Here is a 23,917-nt window from a genome sequence, read left to right on the forward strand (position 1 = left end):
AGATAATATGTATATGGGTCTTGTTTTTGTATTCATTCAGTTAGTCTGTGTCTTTTGGTTGGAGCATTTAATCCATTTACATTGAAGGTAATTACCAATATATGTGTTCTTGTTGCCATTTTAATTGTTTTGGATTTGTTTTTGTAGGTCCTTTTGCTTCCCTTCCTCTTTTATTCTCTTCTCTTGTGATTTGATGACTATCTATAGTGTCGTACTTGAATTGCTTTTTCTATTTAGTGTTTTTATATATAGTAGATTTTTGGTTTGCTATTACCTTGAGGTTTTAATATAGCCATCTATATATAAATATATAAAGATTGTTTTAAGTTTCTGGCCTCTTAGTTTCAAATGCATTTCCAGTATTCTGCACTTGTTCTCTCCTCTTCTCATGATTGCTGGGTTTAATATCATATTGCGTGTGGATGATTTCCCACCTTTACTTTATGTTTGCCTTTCCTGGTGAGCTTTTCCATTCATAATTTTCTTGTTTCTAGTTGTGGGCTTTTTCGTCTACCTAGAAATTTTCCTTAGCATTTGCTGTACAACTGGTTTTGTGGTGCTGAATTCTCTTAATTTTTGCTTGTCTGTTAACCTTTGATTTCTCTGTCAAATATGAATGAGAGCCTTGTTGGGTAGGATATTTCTTGGTTGTAGATTTTTCCTTCCATCACTTTAAACATATGATCACTCCATTCTGGCCTACAGAATTTCTACTGAAAAATCAGCTGATAACCTTATAGGGATTCCATTGTATGTTATTTTTTGCTTTTCCCTTGTTACTTTTAATATTTTTTCTTTGTCTTTAATTTTTGCCAATTTGATTAAAATGTGCCTCAGCATATTCCTTCTTGGGTTTATCATGTATGAGACCCTCTGTGCTTCTTGGACTTGGGTGGCTGTTTCCATTCCCATTGTTGTTTACTCACAAAGTTATGTCCAACTCTTCGCAATGCCATGAACTGCAGCATGCCAGGCTCCCCTGTCCTTCATCATCTCCCAGAGTTTGCTCAAGCTATGTCCATTGAGTTGGTGACACCATCCAGCCATCTCATCCTCTCTCACCACCTCCTCCTGCCCTCAATCTTTCCCAGCATCACAGGCTTTTCCAATAAGCCAGTTCTTTGCATCAGGTGGCCAAAGTATTGGAACTTCAGCTTCAGCATTAGTCCTTCCATGAGTATTCAGGGTTGATTTCCTTTAGGATTGACTGGTTTGAGATCCTTGCTGTCCAAAGGAGTCTCAAGAGTCTTCTCCAGCATAACAATTCAAAGGCATCAATTCTTTGGTGCTCAGCCTTCTTTATGATCCAACGGTCACATCTGTACACGACTACTGGAAAAACCATAGCTTTGACTTTATGGACCTTTGTCAGCAAAGTGATGCCTCTGCTTTTTAATGCTCTGTTTGGTTTGTCATAGCTTTTCTTCCAAGGAGCTGCTGCTGCTAAGTCTCTTCAGTCGTGTCCCACTCTGTGCGACCCCATAGATGGCAGCCCACCAGGCTCCGCCGTCCCTGGGGTTCTCCAGGCAAGAACACTGGAGTGGATCGCCATTTCCTTCTCCAGTGCATGAAAGTGAAAAGTGAAAGTGAAGTCGCTTAGTCATGTCCGACTCTTAGCGACCCCAGGAACTGCAGCCTGCCAGGCTCCTCCATCCATGGGATTTTCCAGGCAAGAGTACTACAGTGGGTTGCCATTGCCTTCTCCATCCAAGGAGCTAGTGTCTTTTAATTTCATGCTGAAGTTACCATCCACAGTCATTTTTGGAGCCCAATAAGATAAAAATATGTCACTGTTTCCACTTTTTCCCTATCTGTTGCCATGAAGTGATGGCACCAAATGCCTTGATCTTAGTTTTTTGAATGTGAAGTTTTAAGCCAGCTTTTTCACTCTTCTCTTTAACCCTCATCAAAAGGTTTTTTAGTTCCTCTTTGCTTTCTGCCATTAGAGTGGTATCATCTGCATTTTTGTGGTTGTTGACATTTCTCCCAGTAATCTTGATCCAGCTTGTGAGTCATTCAGCCCAGTATTTCACAGAGTATATAAGTTAAATAAGCTGAGTAGTATTCAGCTATTATCTCCTCAAATATTTTCTCAGCCCTTTTTCACTTTTCATTCTGGAAACCCTGTAATGTGACTGTTGATGCATTTAATATTGTCCCAGAAGTCCCTTAGACTGTCCTTGTTCCTTTTCACTATTTTTTCTTTATTTTGTTTCTTGGCAGTGATTTCCATGATTCTGTCTTCCAGTTCACTTCTTCTGCCTCAGTTATTCTGCTATTGATTCCTCCTAGTGTATTTTTCATTTCAGTTATTATATTGTTCAGCTCTGTTTTTTCATTTTTTAAGTCATCTATCTCTTTGGTAAACATTTCTTGTATCTTCTCAGTCTGTACCATCATTCTTTCTTTTTGAGATCTTGTGTCATCTTTACTATCATTACACTGAATTCTTTTTCAGATACATTGCCTATCTCCACTTCCCTTAGTTGTTCTGGTTTTTTATCCTGTTCCTTTAGGTGGAATGTATTTCTCTGCCATCTCATTTTGTTTAACTTTCTCTGTTTGTGGTCTCCATTCTGCAGGCTGCAGGATTGTAGGTCCTCTTGTTTCTGTTGTCTGTCCCCTGATGGGTGAGGTTGGTCTTGGGGCTTGTGTAGGCTGCCTGGTGGGAGAGATGGGTACCTACTCACTGGTGGTAGAGCTGTATTAGAGCTGGATCCTATCCCTCTGGTGGGCAGGGCTGTGTCAAGGGGTGTGTTTATAGGTGGCTGTGGGATCAAGAATACTTTAAGCAGCCTGTCTGCTCATGGGTGGGCCTGTGTTCCTATCCTTTTTGTTGTTCGTACTAAGATATCCCAGCACTGGAGCCTGCAGGCTGTTGAGTGGGGCCAGTCTCTGCCAAAATGTTTATCCCAGGAGAGCACATACTAATGAGTATTTCCTGAACTCTCCACCATCAGTGTCCTTGTCCCTACAGTGAGCCATAGCCACCCTCTGCCTCCCTAGGAGACTTCGCAGGTCCCATAGGTAGGTGTGGCCCAGGGTTCTGTGGAGTCACTGCTTTGCTTTGGGTCCCAGTGCCCATGAAATCTTGTGTGCACGCTCCAGGAGTGGAGTTTCTGTTTCCCCTAGTCCTGCACTAAAGCCCCACCAGCCTTTAAAACCAGATGCCCTAGGAACTCCTCTTCCCTATGGCAACCCCCCAGACTGGAGAGCCTGATGTGGGGCCTAGATCTCTGAGTCCTCTGGGAGAAGCTGTATGATAGATTATTTTCCAGGTTGTGGGTCACCTACCCAGGGTGTATGGTATTTGATTTTATCACAAATGCACCCCTTCCTACCATTTTGTTGTGGTTTCTACTTTGTCTTTGGATGTGAAGTATCTTTTTTTGATTGGTTCCAGTCTTTTTTCTTGATGGTTATTTAACAGTTATTTGTGATTTTGACATTTTTGTGAAAGAAACTGAGCTCAAGTCCTACTCTTCTGTCTTATCCTTGTCTTGTGGCCCTTTCTGATATTCCTGGAGCACCTGGCTCCCCCGTACTCAGTAAAGCTGCTTATCCTGTGAAAGCCCATGCTGGGCCTGAGAGTAAACCCACAGATCAAGATCTTAAAAGACTGTGTGTGCAGCTCACCTCTGTTTCTACTGCCACTGCTCTATCTAGTTTATTCACTCTTTCATTCCAGATATATTATCTTATGTATTCCAGGCAGTATGTTATACATAAGGGATTCAGTATCAGACAGGACATCGTCTTGGCTTTATAGAACATACAAACTGATAAACTTAAAGCCACATCTTCCTAATCATGAAAGATAAGGCACAGTGAGCTTAAGTAGCTTATTCCAAGTCACAAGAAGTATATCCTTCGCTTACAGATTTTGTTTGAAAATAGTAAAGTGGCTCAGAGATTACCTATTTGGAAATAGTGATGTATGTACAAATAAATAGAAAGTATTTGTTCATTCTTATCAAGTCATAAAATTACCCCCAAATGAAAAGGTCTGAAGAAATATTATGGATGATAAATAAATAGACAGTATCCTCCTTTTGACAGTATACTTTCTTTTTTAAAAAATTTTTTTGAACTTTTTATTTTGAATTGGAGTATAGCCAATTAACAATGTTGTGATAGTTTCAGGTGAACAGCAAAGGGACTCATCCATACATATACATGTATCCATTCTCCCCCAAATCCTCCTCTCATCCAGACTGCCACGTAACAATGAGCAGGGTTCCATGTGCTATACAAGAGGTCTTTGTTGGTTACTCATTTTAAATATAGCTGTGTCAATACACTTCCGTTTTATGTATAGGACATTTCTGTAAGTTTCCTTTTTTTCAAGTTCCTCTCTAAATGCTACTGGTCTTAGCCTTTTATTTTTCTCAGTGTATTTACTTTCTTTGGTGACTCATTTACTCTCTAGGTCTTTACTATTTTCTGATGATTCACAAATATCTTTTAGCTCTAGACCCTCTTCTACAATTGTATATTAAATATTCCTACCAAAGTGTTTCATATATGCCTCATATTTCTTATATCTAAAAAGGAAGTCCTCTTTCTTGTCCAAAAACATGTTATATACCCTTTCTTTCCACTTTTCTACAGCTTCCCTTTTTCTGTCTCAACTGACAAGAGTCTGTATTGTTCTCTCCTTGGACGAAAGTATGAGAAGTTGAAATAGAGAAATACTCGCTTGTAATAAAAACACATTTTTCCATGTAGTGTTTGAAGTGATTTCCTCATGTCTAATGGATCTTCTGTTTCTCCTGTCTTCCAAGTTTGTACTAGATTGAACCATGAAAACATACCATTTTTAAGGTTAAAATGTAGTAATAGTCAAATATCAGCAATTACATATGGCACTACCAATTACTACTTTTATTGTGTTAAGATGACTACTAAAATTCTCTTAAACAAAGAATACACACAATAGTATTAGTGTAAACACTGAAGTTAATGTGTTTCTAAGATAAAACAGAACACTAAATTGTAGGGAATTAGCCTTGTATATTGTATTTTCAAGTGAATTTGAAGAGTTTGGGGGTCCGAAATTCTTTATCCTTGTAAGTATGATTGTTTTTTACATTGAATAGAGGAGGGAGGAGGGTTCAGGATGGGGAACACATGTATACCTGTGGTGGATTCATTTTGATATTTGGCAAAACTAATACAATTATGTAAGGTTTAAAAATAAAATAAAATTAATTTTAAAAAAAAAGAAATTTTGAAACAATACAGAACAGTTCCACAGTTAAGGCACAATGATTTTTTTTTTTTAAGATAATTGTCAAATCTAAGAACTTCATATAAATTTTTTTAACATTTTGGCTTTAACTAGGAAATATCCTAATTTTATTTTCAGTAGGATGTGGTTACTTTTAAAAAAATTCAACTTGAGTATTTTAGAGTTTTACTAACTTTTGGGGAAAAAATAGTATTTCTTTTCAATTGTAGCAAGTTATTTATTATACATAAGGCCTTTTGGTCTTCTGAGTTTCCACTAGAGCTAACAAAATCTTTAAATAGATTATTACATATCCCATTTTGCAAAAAGTGAAATGTTTTCAATTATTATAGAGTTATCTAGCTCTTGACACATAGCATGTCATGTTCTGGCTGTAAGCTTTGTTTGTTTGTTTGTTTTTTAATGTGTGTTAGAGATGATATAGGTGTTTTGAAACATTTTTAATGAAAATTCTTTATCAAAAAGGTGTAAATTGCTGATAATTCTTTTAAGTTGAGGCTATGGCTTCAACAACTACTTTTCATTTCCCTTAAATACCCAACAGAAATGGTTTAGTTTTGTGGGCTTTACAATCTCTATCCCAACCATTCAGGTCTGCCTTCATAGGATGAAAGCAGTCATAGACAATAGGTAAATAAATGGTCATGGCTGTGTTCCAACAAAACTTTATTTACAAAAACAGGCAGCCAGCTCTCAGGGTCATGGATTGCTGACTCCTACTTTATCTGATGCTCTATAGTGATTTATCTTATGGCAACTTTATATTTTAGTTATTAATTGACTAGTATAATGTCTTATACACGATACATAATCATAACTAATGAAATAAGAAAGTTTATGCATTTCATCTTTGGGAAAATGTACATCATTCCAAAACTACTTAGAATATTTCTACTGAAGTGTCTAACTTAATAGATGTGCAAAACTGGAGGAAACTATTAGAAGGAATCACATCTTAATAAAACATCAAATCAAGTCAAGAATAAAATTGAGTTATTGTGACAGTTTTAAAATATGTCTACAAATTCTTTGATGTTCCTCTTTTCCAGAAGACAATCTTATTTCACTCTCTGAGTGTGTAGTGGACTTAGTGACTCACTTCTAACGAATAGGCTACAGCAGAAGCAGTAGTGTGTAACTAGGTCATAAAAGACATTGCAGCGTCTTCCTCGCTCACTCTCTCTCTTGGATTATTCTTTCTCTTGGATTAGTCTCTCTTTTGAATTATTCACTCTGGCTGCTATGTAATCAAACTGTACAGAGGCCTACATAGCAAGAAATTGAGGCCTCCAGCTAATAACCTTCTTGGAAATGAATTCCCTATTCTCAGTCACGTCTTCAGATGACTACAGCCTATGTCAAATCTTAACCGCAACCACATGAAAAACTCTGAGCCAGAATCACCCAAGCTAAGCTACTCTGAATTCTTGAATGATGGAAACTGTGAGATAATAAGTGTCTGTTGTTTTAAAGCCACTGACTTTGGGGTAATTTGTTCTGCAGCAAGACATGGCTAGTACAATTGTATGAACGATTTCAACATTTGTTTTGAAATGAAGAAGAATGAATTGAAAGGAACAGAAAAGGAAACCATATTTTTACTCTGAGGGTCCACAGATTAAAAATATGGATAAATTGTGTGCATTTTCACATACTCGTAATTTGCATTTGAGCACTTTAAAATTGAATGTGTAATTTTCTGTCTCATTGGCGTATGTGGTGCTTAAGGTTTCATGGGTTAAAATTAGAGCAAGTCATGGCAGCTGAATCTGTCCTTTTAAACAGTGCTTTCTGCAATAAAGAGGTTATGCTATGCTAAGTCACTTCAGTCGTGTCTGACTCTGTGCGACCCCAGAGACGGCAGCACATCAGGCTCCCCCGTCTCTGGGATTCTCCAGGCAAGAACAGTGGAGTGGGTTGCCATTTCCTTCTCCAATGCATGAAAGTGAAAAGAGAAAGTGAAGTCGCTCAGTTGTGTCCGACTCCTAGCGACCCCATGTACTGCAGCCCACCAGGCTCCTCCATCCATGAGATTTTCCAGGCAAGTGTACTGGAGTGGGGTGCCATTGCCTTCTCTGAAAGAGGTTATAGGGAACCTTTACTTAACACATGTCTCTGCTTTGAGTTCTGTAACTCACAAAGCATTCACAGGGCAAGGAAGCTATATAGAGATAACTTCTGGGACCTTATCTAGAGATAACTCACAGAACTTGAGAGCCTATAAAACCTGCTAATATCTTCTCTCTGATACAAATGTGTTGGAATAAGCCATAATATTAGCCTAGTTTTTTAAAAAAACTCATCCTGTGAAATAGAGCAAAAAATAGGTTTTGAATATAATTTCCTTCTATTCAGAAGAGTATTTTTCTATTGTAGATGAGTTTCTTTTATTTGGCAGATAGAATAAAATTTAGATTCTAAATAAAATATTTTTAAACTGTGTCCTCATGCAGTTATTGTGCCTCCTCCTTTTTGTTGTCACACTTCTTAAAATAATAAACCACCCAACTTTCTCCCACTTTCGCTTTGGCAAAATTATATTCAAACACACAAGATACTTAAATTGTTCTTAAAGATCACCACCAGCCTTCTAATTGCCAACCCCTATGACTGTCTCAATATTCATTCTTTTCAACCCTTCCCACATAATAACAATTTCTATCTGAAAATTTTCCCTTCTTGAATGTTTTTTTGCACATTCCTGGTTCCCCTTCTCTCTGACTCTTCCCTTTTTTTCCCTCTCTCTCTTGCTTCCAAAGAATCTTCATTAAAATTCTCTCCTATTTTTGTTCTATTACTGTATGTACTGCATCATTCTTATGATTTCAGGATTGATTTTTCTATGGACTCACAAATTAATATTTCAGAATAAACTCTCTAAGAGCCATAATTGTCCCATGACTTAATTTGTATTTCCTCTGACACTGGCTTCTCCCCTGAGCTGCTGTTCCAAGTCATGATACCATTGTCATAAGTTATTACAGTTAACCTGTACTATTACAATAACTTCTAACTCTTCACACCATTTTCTGTTTTTTTTTTTTTTCCCATGACTACACATTGAACATAATGTTGTAAAATTACTGTCCTTTCAGGACAGATATGATTATATTCCTCCTTTACTCAAACCAACAATGATTCTTCTACAAACACAAATTCTTCTGCAAGCACCACAAATACAAATGTCTCACTTGGCAGTCAAAGCCCTCAATAGGACATCACCATATATCTGTTCAAGTCTCTTTCCTACACATATCCTGTGCTCCAGACAATCTGGATTTACTTTATCTTTGACAAATGTTTCATCATTTGCTACCTCCTACTTTCTGTTCAAATCATTCCCTCTGCCTTGAATATACTTTCACCATTTATCTTGTCAACAGTTAGCCATACCTCAAATAGTGTGTTCTCTGTAAAGCTTTTCCTTATGTTCTCAACCAAATACAATATCCCCTGTCTTTGCATTATATAGATTTTATTTTTCTTCCTTAACTTACAGAAAATATGCTTTTCTTTATCCAATGCACTCGATTATTCATTCTTATTAAATTTTACTCACCTTTATATCCTTTACCACTCTTAGCATATAGCTTATTACATGAGTAAATAAATATGCATGCGATTTTATTTTCTTCAGATCATTTTGTACTTACTGAATAAATTGATTGCAATCAAAACCAGAGATTGGTTCAGTGCATTCTATGCCACCTTTAATTATAGAATCATTTCTGTGAGAGTACCTTTTGAATAAGCCAACTGAACTGAGTTACAAAGTTTTACAATTTTATGTCAACACATGTTAATTCACTATATTTTTAGGGGAATATTAACAGCTATAACAAATAAACCTAGTATTTTTGTAGGCTTAACTTGATAAGTTGTTTTTGCTCATGTTAATAGTCCAATGCAGGTATTATCAAGTAGCTCTCCCGTACAAAGTGACTTAGAATCCCAACTTCCTTTTTTCTCACAGTTCCACCACCACCTAAGGTCTTTAGTATACGGGTTAGAAGAAAGTAAAGGAATATCACCTGTTTTTCAAATAAATAAATGCCAGAGTTCATCAGTTTTGAAACATGCATTGCATCAGTCACATTAGGCTAAGTTTTGCTGCAGAAAGAAACAATCTCAGAATATCAGTGGCTTACAACAACAAAAGCTTGCTTGTTACGAGCAAGCAAATTAAAGTAACAATGAGCTACCAGTCTATATATAGACATAAACCATTACTCTGAAGTTGTGTATGTAATTTCCATGTATTTTATGTCAGAACAAATTATTGTATTATTATATTTATTTAAAATTTTTGCATAAAATGTTTTCATAAAGATGTATCCTTTTCCGGCTTCCTTGGTGGCTCAGTGGTAAAGACTCTGCCTGCCAGTGCAGGAGACACAGGTTTGATCTCTGAGTCGGGAAGATCCCCTGGAAAAGGCAATGGCAACGCACATCAGTATTTTTGCCTGGGAAATCCCATAGAGAATGTTGGCAGGCTACAGTCTATCAGATGGCCAAAGAGTCAGACATGACTTAACAACTAAACGACAAAACAACAACAAAGTCCTTTTGAAAAGAATGTATGCTTTTTTCTCACTCAACATTATTGTCTTAAAATGTTTATTTATATTGATATATATAGATCTATCTTGTCCATTAATTTTAATTGCTGTCGAGTTTTTCCACTGTATGAATACATTTCAGTTTATCTGTTTACAAGCCAATAATTCAGATGATTCTACTTTTCTACTTAAATAATGCCACCATGGACATTTTCTTTGTATCTCCTAGAGCATGTATGTGTGAGTAGAAACCCAGGTGTCCAGTTAGAAATGAAAGTGCTAAGCTATGGATTAGATGCATCTTCTGTTTTACTATGTACTCTCTTATAACATACTCTACATACAATTGCTCTCCAGAGTAATGTATCAGTGATATAAACTGGTTACATATAGTTCTGTCCCCACTTTATAAGCCAAAACTTGAGTGTTATCAGGTTTAATATGTTTGTATTAGGCTTTTGGGGTCCTGAAATAGTCTAAGGAAACCATTGTACATCTGTTCCCTAGCTAAGTTTCATTAAAGATTCCCTGTGGAAATGGATATAATCCTAGGAGTTATTTGTCTTTCCAATAAGAACTTATCTCTTCCAATTATGCCCTTTTGATGGACTGCACCTTCTAATACTGACATCAGAAGTGACAAACTCAAATACCCTATTGGGATCAGGCAGGTAGTATAAATAGTGAAATGGTTAGGTATGAGATGAGCGATTGACAGGGACTATGGTGAACTGAAGAATGCTCATCCAATATTTGTCTTTGAGAATACACTAGCCTAGCATACACTATGCTAGTCATCTGAAGCCAGGCATCTTATAAATCTTTATATATAAAAACTTTTAATGTAAAACCTCCAGACTGATAAATCTTAGCACCTTATTCAGCTTTTTAAGATTAGTATGTGTGAACTGTGGGCTAAGCAAAATATTTTTGTAGGTAATATTACTCTGGTATGCATGGTCAATATTGGGATAAGCTAAATGGCCCCTACTCCATTCATTCATCTAAATTTGACTTGTTAGGAAAAGGGTTTCTTTTTTTTTCCCCTTGAATTAACTAGTCTGTGTTTAGAAAAAGTGTTAGTCACTCAGTCGTGTCTGACTCTTTCAGATCCCACAAACTGTAGCCATCCAGGCTTCTCTATCTGTGGGATTCTCCAAGCAAGAATACTAGAGAGGATTGCTATTCCCTTCTCCACAAGATCTTCCTGACCCAGGGATCGACCCCAGGTCTCCTGCATTGCAGGCAGATTCTTTACCATTTGAGCTATAAGGCAGTTCTTAGGTTCTGCTATTTTGGTTATTGTCTCACAAAAGAGTTCAGCTTCATTGTTTCTGCTCAGATTTGATTAACTGACCGTAGATCATTGATTGTTTCAGAATGAAAGCCTTCACTCCCTTAAATTTAAAGAACCATAGAAATAAATTATTAGGTCCCTTTCATCTGGATATAACTACTTATATTATTAGCATGTTGTTTAAAAATATGAATTAGTATTATCCAATAGAAATATGATGTAAGTCACAAATGTAATTTAAAATTTTCCAATAGCCACATTTAAAAATGTAAAAAAAATAGTGAAATTGATTTTAGTAATATTTACTTCAACTAATATATCCAAACCATTATCATTTTAATATGTAATCAGTGTAAATAGTCATTAATTAGATATTTTGCATTCTTTTTGTAGTTCAGTTCAGTTCATTACAGTCACTCAGTCATGTCCAACTCTGCGACCCCATGAACCGCAGCACGCCAGGCCTCCCTGTCCATCACCAACTGCCGGAGTCCACCCAAACCCATGTCCATTGAGTCAGTGATGCCATCCAACCATCTCATCCTCTGTCATCCCCTTCTCCTCCTCCCTCAATCTTTCCCAGCATCAGAGTCTTTTCAAATGAGTCAGCTCTTCGCATCAGGTGGCCAAAGTATTGGAGCTTCAGCTTCAACTTTTTGTAGTAGGTCTTTGAAATCTTGAGTGTCTTTTGCATTTATAGCACATGTCAGTGTAGACTGTATTTCGAGTGTTCAGTAGCCACTTAAACTCATATATACTATTTAAGCTCATATACTTTAGAAAGCTTCTTAACTCATCTACCTTATTTGTTAAGGGGGAATCAAGATTGCTGGGAGAAATATCAATAACCTCAGATATGCAGATGACACCACCCTTATGGCAGAAAGTGAAGAGGAACTCAAAAGCCTCTTGATGAAAGTGAAAGTGGAGAGTGAAAAAGTTGGCTTAAAGCTCAACATTCAGAAAACGAAGATCGTGGCATCCGGTCCCACCACTTCATGGGAAATGGATGGGGAAACAGTGGAAACAGTGTCAGACTTTATTTTTCTGGGCTCCAAAATCAGTGCAGATGGTGACTGCAGCCATGAAATTAAAATACTCTTACTCCTTGGAAGGAAAGTTATGACCAACCTAGATAGCATATTCAAAAGCAGAGACATTACTTTGCCAACAAAGGTTCATCTAGTCAAGGCTATGGTTTTTCCTGTGGTCATGTATGCATGTGAGAGTTGGACTGTGAAGAAGGCTGAGTGCTGAAGAATTGATTCTTTTGAACTGTGGTGTTGGAGAAGACTCTTGAGAGTCCCTTGGACTGCAAGGAGATCTAACCAGTCCATTCTGCAGGAGATCAGCCCTGGGATTTCTTTGGAAGGAATGATGCTAAAGCTGAAACTCCAGTACTTTGGCCACCTCCTGTGAAGAGTTGACTCATTGGAAAAGACTCTGATGCTGGGAGGGATTGGGAGCAGGAGGAGAAGGGGATGACAGAGGATGAGATGGCTGGATGGCATCCCTGACTCGATGGACGTGAGTCTGGGTGAACTCCGGGAGTTGGTGATGGACAGGGAGGCCTGGCATGCTGCGATTCATGGGGTCGCAAAGAGTTGGACACGACTGAGCGACTGATCTGATCTGATCTGATGATAATACTACCAAATATGGTTGGTGTGAAGATTAAATCAGACATATAGCAAGTGTTTAACATATGTTAGTGTATATATAATCAACAGATAGATAGATGTGGGTGAGGATACGTATATCAGTTCAGTCACTCAGTCATGTCCAACTCTTTGTGATCCCATGAACCGGAACACTCCAGGCCTCCCTGTCCATCACCAGCTCCCAGAGTTTACCCAAACTCGTCCATTGAGTCAATGATGCCATCCAACCATCTCATCCTCTGTCGTCCTCTTCTCCTCCTGCCCTCAATCTTTCCCAGCATCAGGGTCTTTTCAAATGAATCAGCTCTTTGCATCAGGTGGCCAAAGTATTGGAGTTTCAGCTTCAATATCAGTCCTTCCAATGAACACCCAGGACTGATCTCCTTTAGGATTGTCTGGTTGGATCCCCCTGTAGTCCAAGGGACTCTCAAGAGTCTTCTCCAAAACCACAGTTCAAAAGCATCAGTTCTTCTGTGCTCAGCTTTCTTTATATATATGTGTGTGTGCGTGTGTGTGGATAAAATCATGCCCCTATATATTAACTTCAGTTAGCTTCAACACAGCAAACCATTTTTCATGATTCAGGTATCTTCTAATGCTTATATGTATTATTATATGATAGTCTGTTGAAGTAGTATCTTTGGTAGCTATTGGAAAAGACAATTTTCATGCATTTTTAAAAAATAACTTTATTTATTTATTGGCTATTCTGGGTCTTTGTTGCTGTGCAGGGACTTTTCTCTAGTTGTGACTAGCAAGTGCTACTCTTTAGTCGTGGTGCAAGGGCTTCTCACTGTGGTCCCTTCTCTTGTTGCTGAGCGTTCTAGGGCAGGCAGGCTTCAGTAGTTGTGGCTCCTGGGCTCTAGGGTGCGGGCTCCGTAGCTGTGGTGCACAGGCTTAGTTGCTCCATGGCATGAGAGCTCTTCTCAGGCCAGGGATTGAGCCTGTGTCTCCTGCATTGGCAGGAAGATTCTTTACCACTGACCCATCAGGGAAACCCATTTCATACATTTTTAAATAAAAGAAAGTAACTTCATAATTGAAAACAGTCAGGAGAAGAATTATACTCTTGTGAAATTGTTCTATGTTACCGTTTTTGCTTTCTACACTGCTTGAAGCAGAATCCAGAGAGACAGAATCCATAAAGATAGATGTACCATGAGCCTTGTTCACTCTGAAACTGTGTTACTGATTGCCTTCTTTCACCTCTGCCAAATTCATTCTTACTCAAGCTATTTCCTCTGCCTAGAAAGCTCTTCCTCCTTTCTTCCCTTGGCTGGCTAGCCTCTTCTTATTCTTGAACTTTCAGCTTAAATATTAGATCTCAGATTTACCCTGACCATCTTTTGTAAAAATATCTTTTATTCTCCACCTCAGCATCACAGTTGTTTCCTTTGTGAACCTCTTATCATAATTTATAATTATTCACTTTTTAATTTAGTTTTTCTTATTTCTACAGGACTTTTTGCCTCATCAGGGCAAGTCCTAGGTCTCCTTTGCTTACTAATGAAATCTCAGCAACTAGCATAGGGAAAGGCACAAAAAGTAGGCACCCGATATTTTTTGAGTGAATTAATAAGCTATTCCCTCATGTACTGAGGAGCTTTCAAAGAAGGAAGTCACAGAAATGATTTCTTAAGCTAGTGTATCCACATCAAGAATCTGTAAAAACTGCAGGAGTTTTTATTATATCCATTGAACTGTTAGTTCCACAAGGACAATTGAAGCTCCATGCCTTCCAGCACAGGGCCTGTCACAAATTAGACATTCATATATATTTGGTGATTGACTGAATAATTAATTCTGATGTGAAATCTTAGGCAAGACACCTATACTAAGAGGAATTTTACTCTAAGACAAATTTAGAATTTAGAATGAGTTAGAAAGAAACATAGTGTTTACAGGAAATTTAAAACCAGGATGCTATAATGGCAATGCAATATATATGTATTTTCTATTATACTCTTTCTTAAAAGGGACCTGTTGGTTTACCTGGAGAAGTTGGGGTGACTGGAAGCATTGGTGAAAAGGTAATTTCTTTCATTGTTTTATTCAATAGTAAGGATTCTAAGATAAACTCAAAGGAGGGATATTCATATATTTTATGAATTAGAAATCACTTATAACTTAAAATGCATTACCTATACTGATTCTCTTAAATATATTGAAATATAGCTGATAGTATACATGTTTCTAAATTTTAAAGAGCAGAGCACTCTTTTGGTTATAATTATGTGCTTGGAAGAGAAAAGATGAAATAGATGGTCTAGGTATATGACTAGAAAATATTTAAATCTACTTTATGAGAACAAGTCCCTAAAGGAAACAGTTTTGAAAGTGAGGAATAAGTTATCACTTTGCCTGATCCAAGTTTCAGTCACAATCTCTTTATATTTTTTTGGAATCCAGTATGAAGTTATTCATGGATCTTTTTGGCTATTGTGATGGAAATTGTAATTTGCTTAAAAATTTCCTAGAAATCATTACCTTGGGAGTGATTTTCCATATTTAGTTTCAAGTTTAAGAAAGTCTTTTTTGAAAAAAATTAGAAGTATTTCTTTATTTGAAACCAACAAGGACATTTTCTTGAATTATTTTTAATTGACTCATTATGAACTAGAAAATTTTGGACCTTTGACTGAAACCTGACTTGCTGAACGTAAAGTGGAAGCATGGTAATCTAATGCAAGGCTACTCTTTGTGAATAAGTAAGTAGAGCCAGGATTAGAAGTAAATTAGATCATGTTCCAGTTATTTCCATCTGAAATTGTTAATTTAAGTTAAACAATATATTTAAAATTCATCCTCCCCCCGCCACCCACATCTAAACTGTTCTCATCCCAATTTTCTCATTTCTATTGGTCTGCGTTACACCTGTCTCTGTTCTCCCAGTGTTCCAGATAGAGTGAACCCATCTTTGCATTTCCCTTTTCCTCCATTGTTGTTGTTCAGTCACTAAATCATGTCTGACTCTGCCACCCCGTGGACCTCAGCATGCCAGGCTCCTCTGTCCTCCACTATCTCCTTAAGTTTGCTCAAATTCATGTCCCTTGAGTTATCTAATCAAATTCATGTCCCTTGCTTATCTAATCAACTCATTCTCTATGCCTAATCTTTTTAGCAGGTCTTAGAGTTTTTTCTTTACAGTTTATCCTTTCTAATAATCAATCTAGGCTACCCCCTCAGACAATCTTATTAGTTTATCTTAAATTTACACTCTGGCCTGGTGGCTCAGATGGTAAAGCATCTGCCTGCAATGCTGGAGACCTGGGTTTCATCCCTGGATTGGAAAATCCCCTGGAGAAGGAAATGGCAACCCACTCCTGTACTCTTGCCTGGAAAATCCCATGGACGGAGGAGCCTGGTAAGCTACAGTCCATGGGGTTACAAAGAGTCAGACACGACTTAGCGACTTCACTTCCTTTCTTTTCACTTTCCCTTTCCATCTTCTAATCCAGCCTACATATTACTAGTGGAACACTTATTTTGATGTGTCAGGATAAAGCATTTTGAGAAATCTTCATTAACTCCCTATGTGTATGCGCTGAGTCACTTCAGTCATGTCTGACTCTCTGCAACCCCATGAACTGTAGCCTACCAAGCTCCTCTGTCCATGGGGATTCTCCAGGCAAGAATACTGGAATGGGTTGTCATGCCCTCCTCCATAGGATCGTCCCAACCCAGGGATTGAACCCGGGCCTCCAATATTAAAGGCAGATTCTTTACTGTCAGAGCCATCATGCTTAAGCCTATTAATAGCTCTACTTTGCTGTCAAGATACTACATGATTTTGGCTTAATCAGTTCATGTAATGAATTTTCTGATATTCACAGTATAAACCGTTTTTACTCCCCTGTCTCATATTTTATACCTGTTCCTGTTATTATTCTTACTGTTTTCTTGGTTTAGAGTATCCTCTTCCTTTCTCTGTATTTATTCAAAGCCAAACTATAGTACTCAGTGAAGTTCTGTCTCCTCCATAAAGTCTTCCCAGATTATTCTATTCCTTCTTGATTTCTTCCTTTCCTGGATGTAGAATAAGTACCACACAATTAAAATATTTCCTCTAATTAATTCATCTTTCTTAATGACATGTTTCTAATTACTTGAGGGTAGAGTCTAAGTCCGGAGAAGGCAATGGCACCCCACTCCAATACTCTTGCCTGGAAAATCTCATGGACAGAGGAGCCTGTTAGGCTGCAGTCCATGGGGTTGCTAGGAGTCAGACACGACTAAGCAAATTTATTTTCACTTTTCACTTTCATGCATTGGAGAAGGAAATGGCAACCCACTCCAGTGTTCTTGCCTGGAGAATCCCAGGGATGGGGGAGCCTGGTGGGCTGCCATCTATGGGATCCCACAGAGTCGGACACAACTGAAGCGACTTAGCAGCAGCAGAGTCTAAGTCAAATTTCTGTTATATCTCCCCAATGCTCAGTACATTAAAAATGATTTTAAAATATTTACTGATTTTTATTAACAATATAAAAATATAAAATGACCTCAGTTCAGAAAAATTTAGATAGTTATAAAACTATCTAAAAGTATAAACTTTTCCATTGTGATGTAGTTACTTCTGTGTTAAGTTGTATTCTACTCTAACATGCTGAAAATCTTTGGAATTTTGATGTGAATCAGCTGAGACGTTTAATCTATTGTGGTATATTTGATTATCATAATTATGGTTGTGTTAAAAGTTTACAGAAATAAAATTTTGTTCAATGGTTATACACAAGTTAATTTTTACAGTTTGTTTTCATACTTTTACTATCTTCATATTTTATATGTCTAAAATTATGAGAATTTCTACTTGCAAAACTTTAGCATATGATGTTTGTTCAATTTTAAATCTTAATTATTCATAATTTATATTTTTTCATTTAAATAAACTTCAGTATTTTATCCCTTGAAAAGTATCTTAAGAGAATTTTAATAATAGTAAAATTCTAGCAACTTTAGGGTAAAACTGCAAAATTTGTAAATTTAAAACTTACTGAAAATTAGAATGAGTTTATGGTCCAGGCTTAGCTCATTCTTGACTAATTTTTTTAATGATTTGAAAGTAGTTTTTAATTTTCTGTGCATTGCATGTTTCATTTACACTTTAATGAAAGTATTTCACATTTTATAAACTTTGAATTAATGATATTTCATTGTTTCATACTTTAGTTCATTACTGCCAAGAGAAAATATTATGTAATATTATTGATTATAGCAGTATGATAAGTAATATTGCTGAAACAAAAGAATAAATGAGGAAATAAAATATTTTTTGAAATAAATATATAGCAACTTAAGAGATTTTTATACACTATATTACATGGTCAAACATTGACAGTCCATCATCAGAATAGGCACAATAATAATTAAGTTCAGTTTTTTCTTAAATATTTTGCCAACTCAATAATATAAAATAGTTTTATAGATTATTTGTTTTGTCATTGTACAAGTGTATTTGAAAAAGTAGAATAGACTATGTATTATAAATGCATTGTGTTAATAGTTTGCTATTAAACCACTTTGCCTTCCAAGTTTCTCTGCTGTGTCCTGGAGAACATTGTTATAACTAATTTGATTTTTGGCTTGCTAATATGTATTTGTTATTTATTCACATCTTATATAAATAAGTGTATATGTCTCATGATTTGTGTGTACAGGTCTGTCCTGACATCTGTAGAATCTAGAATGAGACTATAAATGGAGGCCCTGGGGTCAGACTATAATTAGAGGCCCACATACCATATGCCTAGACATTTAAAAATTGTAAACCAAACGAATGAGTCAGTAAATAATATGTAGTCTATTCTACCTTTTCACGACTAATCAACATGCTCCAATGTTTTTCTTTTTTTCAAAAGGGAGAGCGTGGAAGTCCAGGTCCAGTAGGTCCCCAGGGGGAAAAGGGTGCAATGGTAAGAACTCAGTAATCTGAAAGATATGTGTCCAAAGAACATAGTAAAGTTATGGCATTCCAGAGGTAGAACTGCCTTGAATGAAATTCAAGTAAGTGAAAAATGCTATTTTGTAGTAAGTTTCCATTAGAAGTTTTCTTCTAAACTGTTTGCCATCCGGAATGCTGATTTGCACTCAAAAGCATGCAAATCAGATGGCTTAGTCAAAGGAGCCTATAGTTTTAAGAGAAGAATTAACTGTCCTAAATTAGCATATGTGGATGAAGAAGAAAATTCAATTAAGAGTCTACTTTGATTTGACAACTTATAGTTTATATGACACATATCATCATTGCCACCATTCCATAAGTTTGTGGTCACAGTGTAATTCTTTTATGTATGAAAGATCAGAGTCTGGAATTCATCTTATGGTCTTATATCTTTAAGATAGTAATAGCTGATAAATTTTATATCTAGATTGCAGTTTTTCATTTATTGAAGTTTCTAAATGTGATAGAAAATAGAATTAAGAATTATTTTCAACTAAAGAATCTTGCTTTCAGAAAATGCATTGTAATGGATCTAGTGTACCTAATATTATCTGCAAATTCATTTTACATAAGTTTTTCTTCACTTTTGACTTCTGTATTATGAGTAAAACACTGTAAGATTGCTTTTACCTATCTCTAATTGCTGTTAACTAGGAAATTTAATATACCTTTAAAGGCTAATTAATTTGAGAAATGATTGTCTCCTAAGATATTCTCTGAAGCATCTGAATATGGTTAATACCACTAAGGGTGTAGTCCTTGTAAAATTTGATAGGCTAGAGTATTTGTTCACAATCACATTTCTTAATTTTTGAATTCCCTGACATTGAAAAGGATATGATTTCACAATCTGTATATATTTAACATAATGAACATTTATTCACAGCATAACATAACCTAGAGAAAGATGAGATGAATATTCTCCTCTCAATAGGTTATAATATGTGATTCTGGGCAAAGAGTTTCCAATAAAAGTATACATAGCATCTCTGTAAACATTTTTGTCTCTGTTGTCTATCTCTGGGACATTTTCTGTGGCCTCATGTCTTGGATAGAAGATGGAGAGTTTATCAAATTATCATTTGTAATTACTATTTATCATTTACTGGTTTGTCTTCAGTGAAAATAATTAGATATGACGGAGAATTCATGTCTCTTATATTTTTGCTTAAATTATAGGGATATCCAGGTCCTCCTGGAGTTCCAGGACCCATGGGTGCCCTGGGATTACCTGTAAGTACAGAAAAGACTTCTCTTCCCAATCACTGCAAAACACTCTAGAATATAACATGGTGTCTTTTACTTCCTTGCTTCTATTTGTTCTGTTATTTACTGCTCACTTCTAATAGTATCCACTCCAGTACTCTTGCCTGGAGAATCCCATGGATGGAGGAGCCTGGTAGGCCACAGTCCATGGGGGTCGCAAAGAGTCGGATGTGACTGAGAGACTTCACTTTCGCTTTCTAATAGTACAGCTCTGCAACCAATAACCATGTATAAGAAAATAGTCAATAATTAAGCGTTGAAGTAAGACCAATTGGAAAAATCACAAGCACAAGTTCCAACATACTGTTCTTCAGTTCAGTTCAGTCGCTCAGTCGTGTCCGACTCTTTGTGACCCCATGAATCGCAGCACGCCAGGCCTCCCTGTCCATCACCAACTCCCGGAGTTCACTCAGACTCACGTCCATCGAGTCGGTGATGCCATCCAGCCATCTCATCCCGTCATCCCCTTCTCCTCCTGCCCCCAATCCCTCCCAGCGTCAGAGTCTTTTCCAATGAGTCAACTCTTCACATGAGGTGGCCAAAGTACTAGAGTTTCAGCTTCAGCATCATTCCTTCCAAGGAAATCCCAGGGCTGACCTCCTTCAGAATGGACTGGTTGGATCTCCTTGCAGTCCAAGGGACTCTCAAGAGTCTTCTCCAACACCATACTTCAAAAGGATCAATTCTTTGGCGCACAGCTTTCTTCACAGTCCAACTCTCACATCTGTACATGACCACTGGAAAAACCATAGCCTTAACTAGACGGACCTTTGTTGGCAAAGTAATGTCTCTGCTTTTGAATATGCTATCTAGGTTGGTCATAACTTTTCTTCCAAGGAGTAAGCGTCTTTTAATTTCATGGCTGCAGTTACCATCTGCAGTGATTTTGGAGCCCCCCAAAATAAAGTCTGACACTGTTTCCACTGTTTCCCCATCTATTTCCCACGAAGTGATGGGACCAAATGCACTGTTCTTAGAAATGTGCTAATATTCTCCAACTGAAAAAATCCATAGAAAAATTTATTATTCAAAAATTGAGTTTTGAAAAATTCCATTTGTGTTTACAGGAAAATAATGAAGTCTTGTCTCAAAGAGAAAGTTTGCTGATTAAAGACTGAAAGTTATTGTGAACTTAAATGTGAAAAATATGAGCCTTGTGATCCCCTAAGTAGAACTATTATTAGAAGGGGTTTATGCTGTTTTGTGAAGCTTCTGTTTTGAAGATAAGCCCAATTTTCCAGCATACTGATAGACATGTATTGACTTCCAAATGAGGAAGACTGATCTAGGGCACGGTTGCTATTTTTTTTAGTCGTGTGAGATAAAAAATAGATTTTAGTTCCTGTGAAAGTTCACTGTTTTCATTTTCATCTACCTATGTTATACAGATAAATAAACTTTGTTTTCTAAGCAAGTCTTCATTGGAGACTATTAGGTATAAAATGAGCTCATTGTAATTGACTGAATAATAATGAAATCTTCACTGAAGACTATTTTTGTAGCATATTAATTTGGAAAATTTTGTGGCATTTTTCATGGTAACAGAAAAAATCCATTTTTATGTGATAGGAGTATCATAAACATCTAGAGGAATGAGAAAGAAATCTTACAAAAGTAGCCATTGCTTCTTTGATGGACCAGGCAGGTTAGACTTGTCACATTGGTCATGTGCATATCTCCCTCCACTACCACGCCATATGTGTTTATCATAAAAACCATGCGGTCAGTGAATATTAAGTGCTTCTCATTCTTTTCAGGGTATCAACACTTAGAAATTAAATTTCTCCAAATAGTAGGATATGTCAAAAGCAGAGCATTGGGAAAGGCCAATATGATATTTGTTTTTTAAGAATTCCCAGTGAGAATTGCATGTCATAAGAAAGATTATAACTACTATTCTTGTAATATTCCTGTGAATTCTGTAACTGATTTTTAAATTTTCAACATGTAGGGTCATGTGGGGGCAAGAGGACCACCTGGGATTCCAGGTCCTAAAGGACGAAGAGTAAGTTATCAAATCAAGAAAGTACATTAACCTAAAAAAAAAAAAATGACGTTGTAAATAGTGATGTGTTCAGCAAAAATAGCTTATATTAGATGGAAACATTAATTGCAGTGTAATTTATAATCATTTGTACTTATCAAACCATACTTTTCCATTTTGTGTTTTAGAAATTTTATTGACTGAAGAATTCTCTCTTACTCCCAACTTCCAGTTTCATCCACTGGGGGAATTGTGAATGGGAAGATGTTTAAATAAATTATTTTTGTACTCACAAAGAGACTTATATAGCAAGAGATAGTAACAGCATGATAAAGAGTGATAGGAAATAGAATGAGGACACAAAGGATGACTAAGAGTTTATTCACTGTAAATAAGAGGTAATATAATCATTGTCTAATAATTATGCTTAAGAATTAAGTTAAAAAGCTTTCATTCTTTAAGTCTTTTAAACATTTAGATCCTGTTTTTTTCTTTAAAGAAATAGGAACCACCATTTATTACATGCCTGTCATGTGCCAAGCACCTTTACATATACTAATACTCACAACCACTCTAAAAGGGGGAGGCATTTATCTCAGATATTATAGTTGAGGTAAATGGGGCTCAGAGAGTTTAAGTATATGAACTGTTGACATAGGTCTAGGGCACAACCAGGATTCAAACCTTGGAGTGTCTAACTCCAAAGCCTATGGTTTTTCAATACCGCATTGAATATTAGAGTACTTTTCCTTGATTAATTTGAATATGTAGGCTCTAAGAACTCTGTTTTCTTCCTTGGCTTTACCTTGACTTTTACAGCTAGAGAAGAAAATATTTTAAAATGCTAAAATAATGGCCTCCAAATAACAAAGATTTAAAAAAAAAAAAAAAACACCCTCCCATTTTCCAGTTGGCAAGTGTAAGAAAGGTGCTTAGTTTAAAATAACAACTTTAGGAACTCATTGGCAATACAAAGATATGGATTCGGCACATTCACTGTTGTGGCTTGGTTTCAATCCCTGATCAGGGAGCTAAGACCCTGCAAGCTGCACAATGTGGCCCAAAAAATAAAATAAACCCAAAGAAGTAATGACTTCAATTTCATGTGCTGTGTTTTAGGTGAAGATTAAAGAAAAAGAGCAAATTTTTCTGTATCATCACTTCTATTCTGAAAAACTATTTTCCTTTCTGGGTTATGGATTTACGGTCTATAAATAACGCTGATGGCCACATCTATTTTAGCCCAAATGAGATTTAGAATAATAAAAAATCATGGAAGATGATCTGTACTCTGTGTTTTAGTGGTCTGCACTCTGCCAGCATTCAGCACTTGGTCAGGTCAAATGTGTTTATTTAACACCGTATTACTCATAGTGGTGAAGTTCAACTTTGTGACAGATGAAAAAAAAAAAAAAACTTTATTTGGTTAGCTAAATAATTGAGATATTATTGGTTATCCAGGCATACATAAGCCATATACTTAAGCAGGATATGTTTCTGAATCACTTGTGCTATCTCATGTCATATGGAAAGTTTATTTATCTGTAGTTTTTAACTTCCCTGTGATCCCTGGGCAAATTATTATTCTTTTCTGATTTGACACTTTGTCTTCATCTCTCACCTCCTCAAAGGTCTCTCTCATCCTCCAGATACATTTTACTGACATGTTTCCAGATGACTCCTCATAATTATTTAAAGTGCACTCAGTATTTCTTAAGCAAAGTTTTAGTTTAGAAATAAGGGCTTCATTTAATACAAAAGTGCTCCCTTTACAGGAGAATATTTCATATAATCAGTCAACATTGGGAATACAAAAAGAACTGATGACCAGAATGTTAAGGGAAAAATATAGTATTATGAAGTTTCATTCTAGTTCTCACCTAGTATCTTCTTCTCCCATCAACCTATTTTCTCATCTATTCTCCACTATAGATGTGATCATAATGCATATCATTTCA

General features: G+C 36.4%; 1 protein-coding gene across 6 annotated transcripts in view; it reads left to right on the plus strand.

Annotated features, from left to right (window-relative positions):
- The window catches only part of COL24A1 (collagen type XXIV alpha 1 chain), a 400,744-nt gene that overhangs the window by 239,142 nt on the left and 137,685 nt on the right, over window positions 1-23,917 (plus strand). For all 6 annotated transcript variants that reach the window (XM_070367752.1, XM_005888435.2, XM_070367754.1 and 3 more), the window contains 4 exons: window positions 14,745-14,798; window positions 18,627-18,680; window positions 19,889-19,942; window positions 21,927-21,980. In XM_070367752.1, coding sequence (XP_070223853.1) covers window positions 14,745-14,798; window positions 18,627-18,680; window positions 19,889-19,942; window positions 21,927-21,980 — 216 coding nt within the window. The remainder of the gene's footprint in view (window positions 1-14,744; window positions 14,799-18,626; window positions 18,681-19,888; window positions 19,943-21,926; window positions 21,981-23,917) is intronic.

Source organism: Bos mutus, chromosome 3 (genome assembly GCF_027580195.1).
Source record: "Bos mutus isolate GX-2022 chromosome 3, NWIPB_WYAK_1.1, whole genome shotgun sequence".
Lineage (NCBI taxonomy): Eukaryota > Metazoa > Chordata > Mammalia > Artiodactyla > Bovidae > Bos > Bos mutus.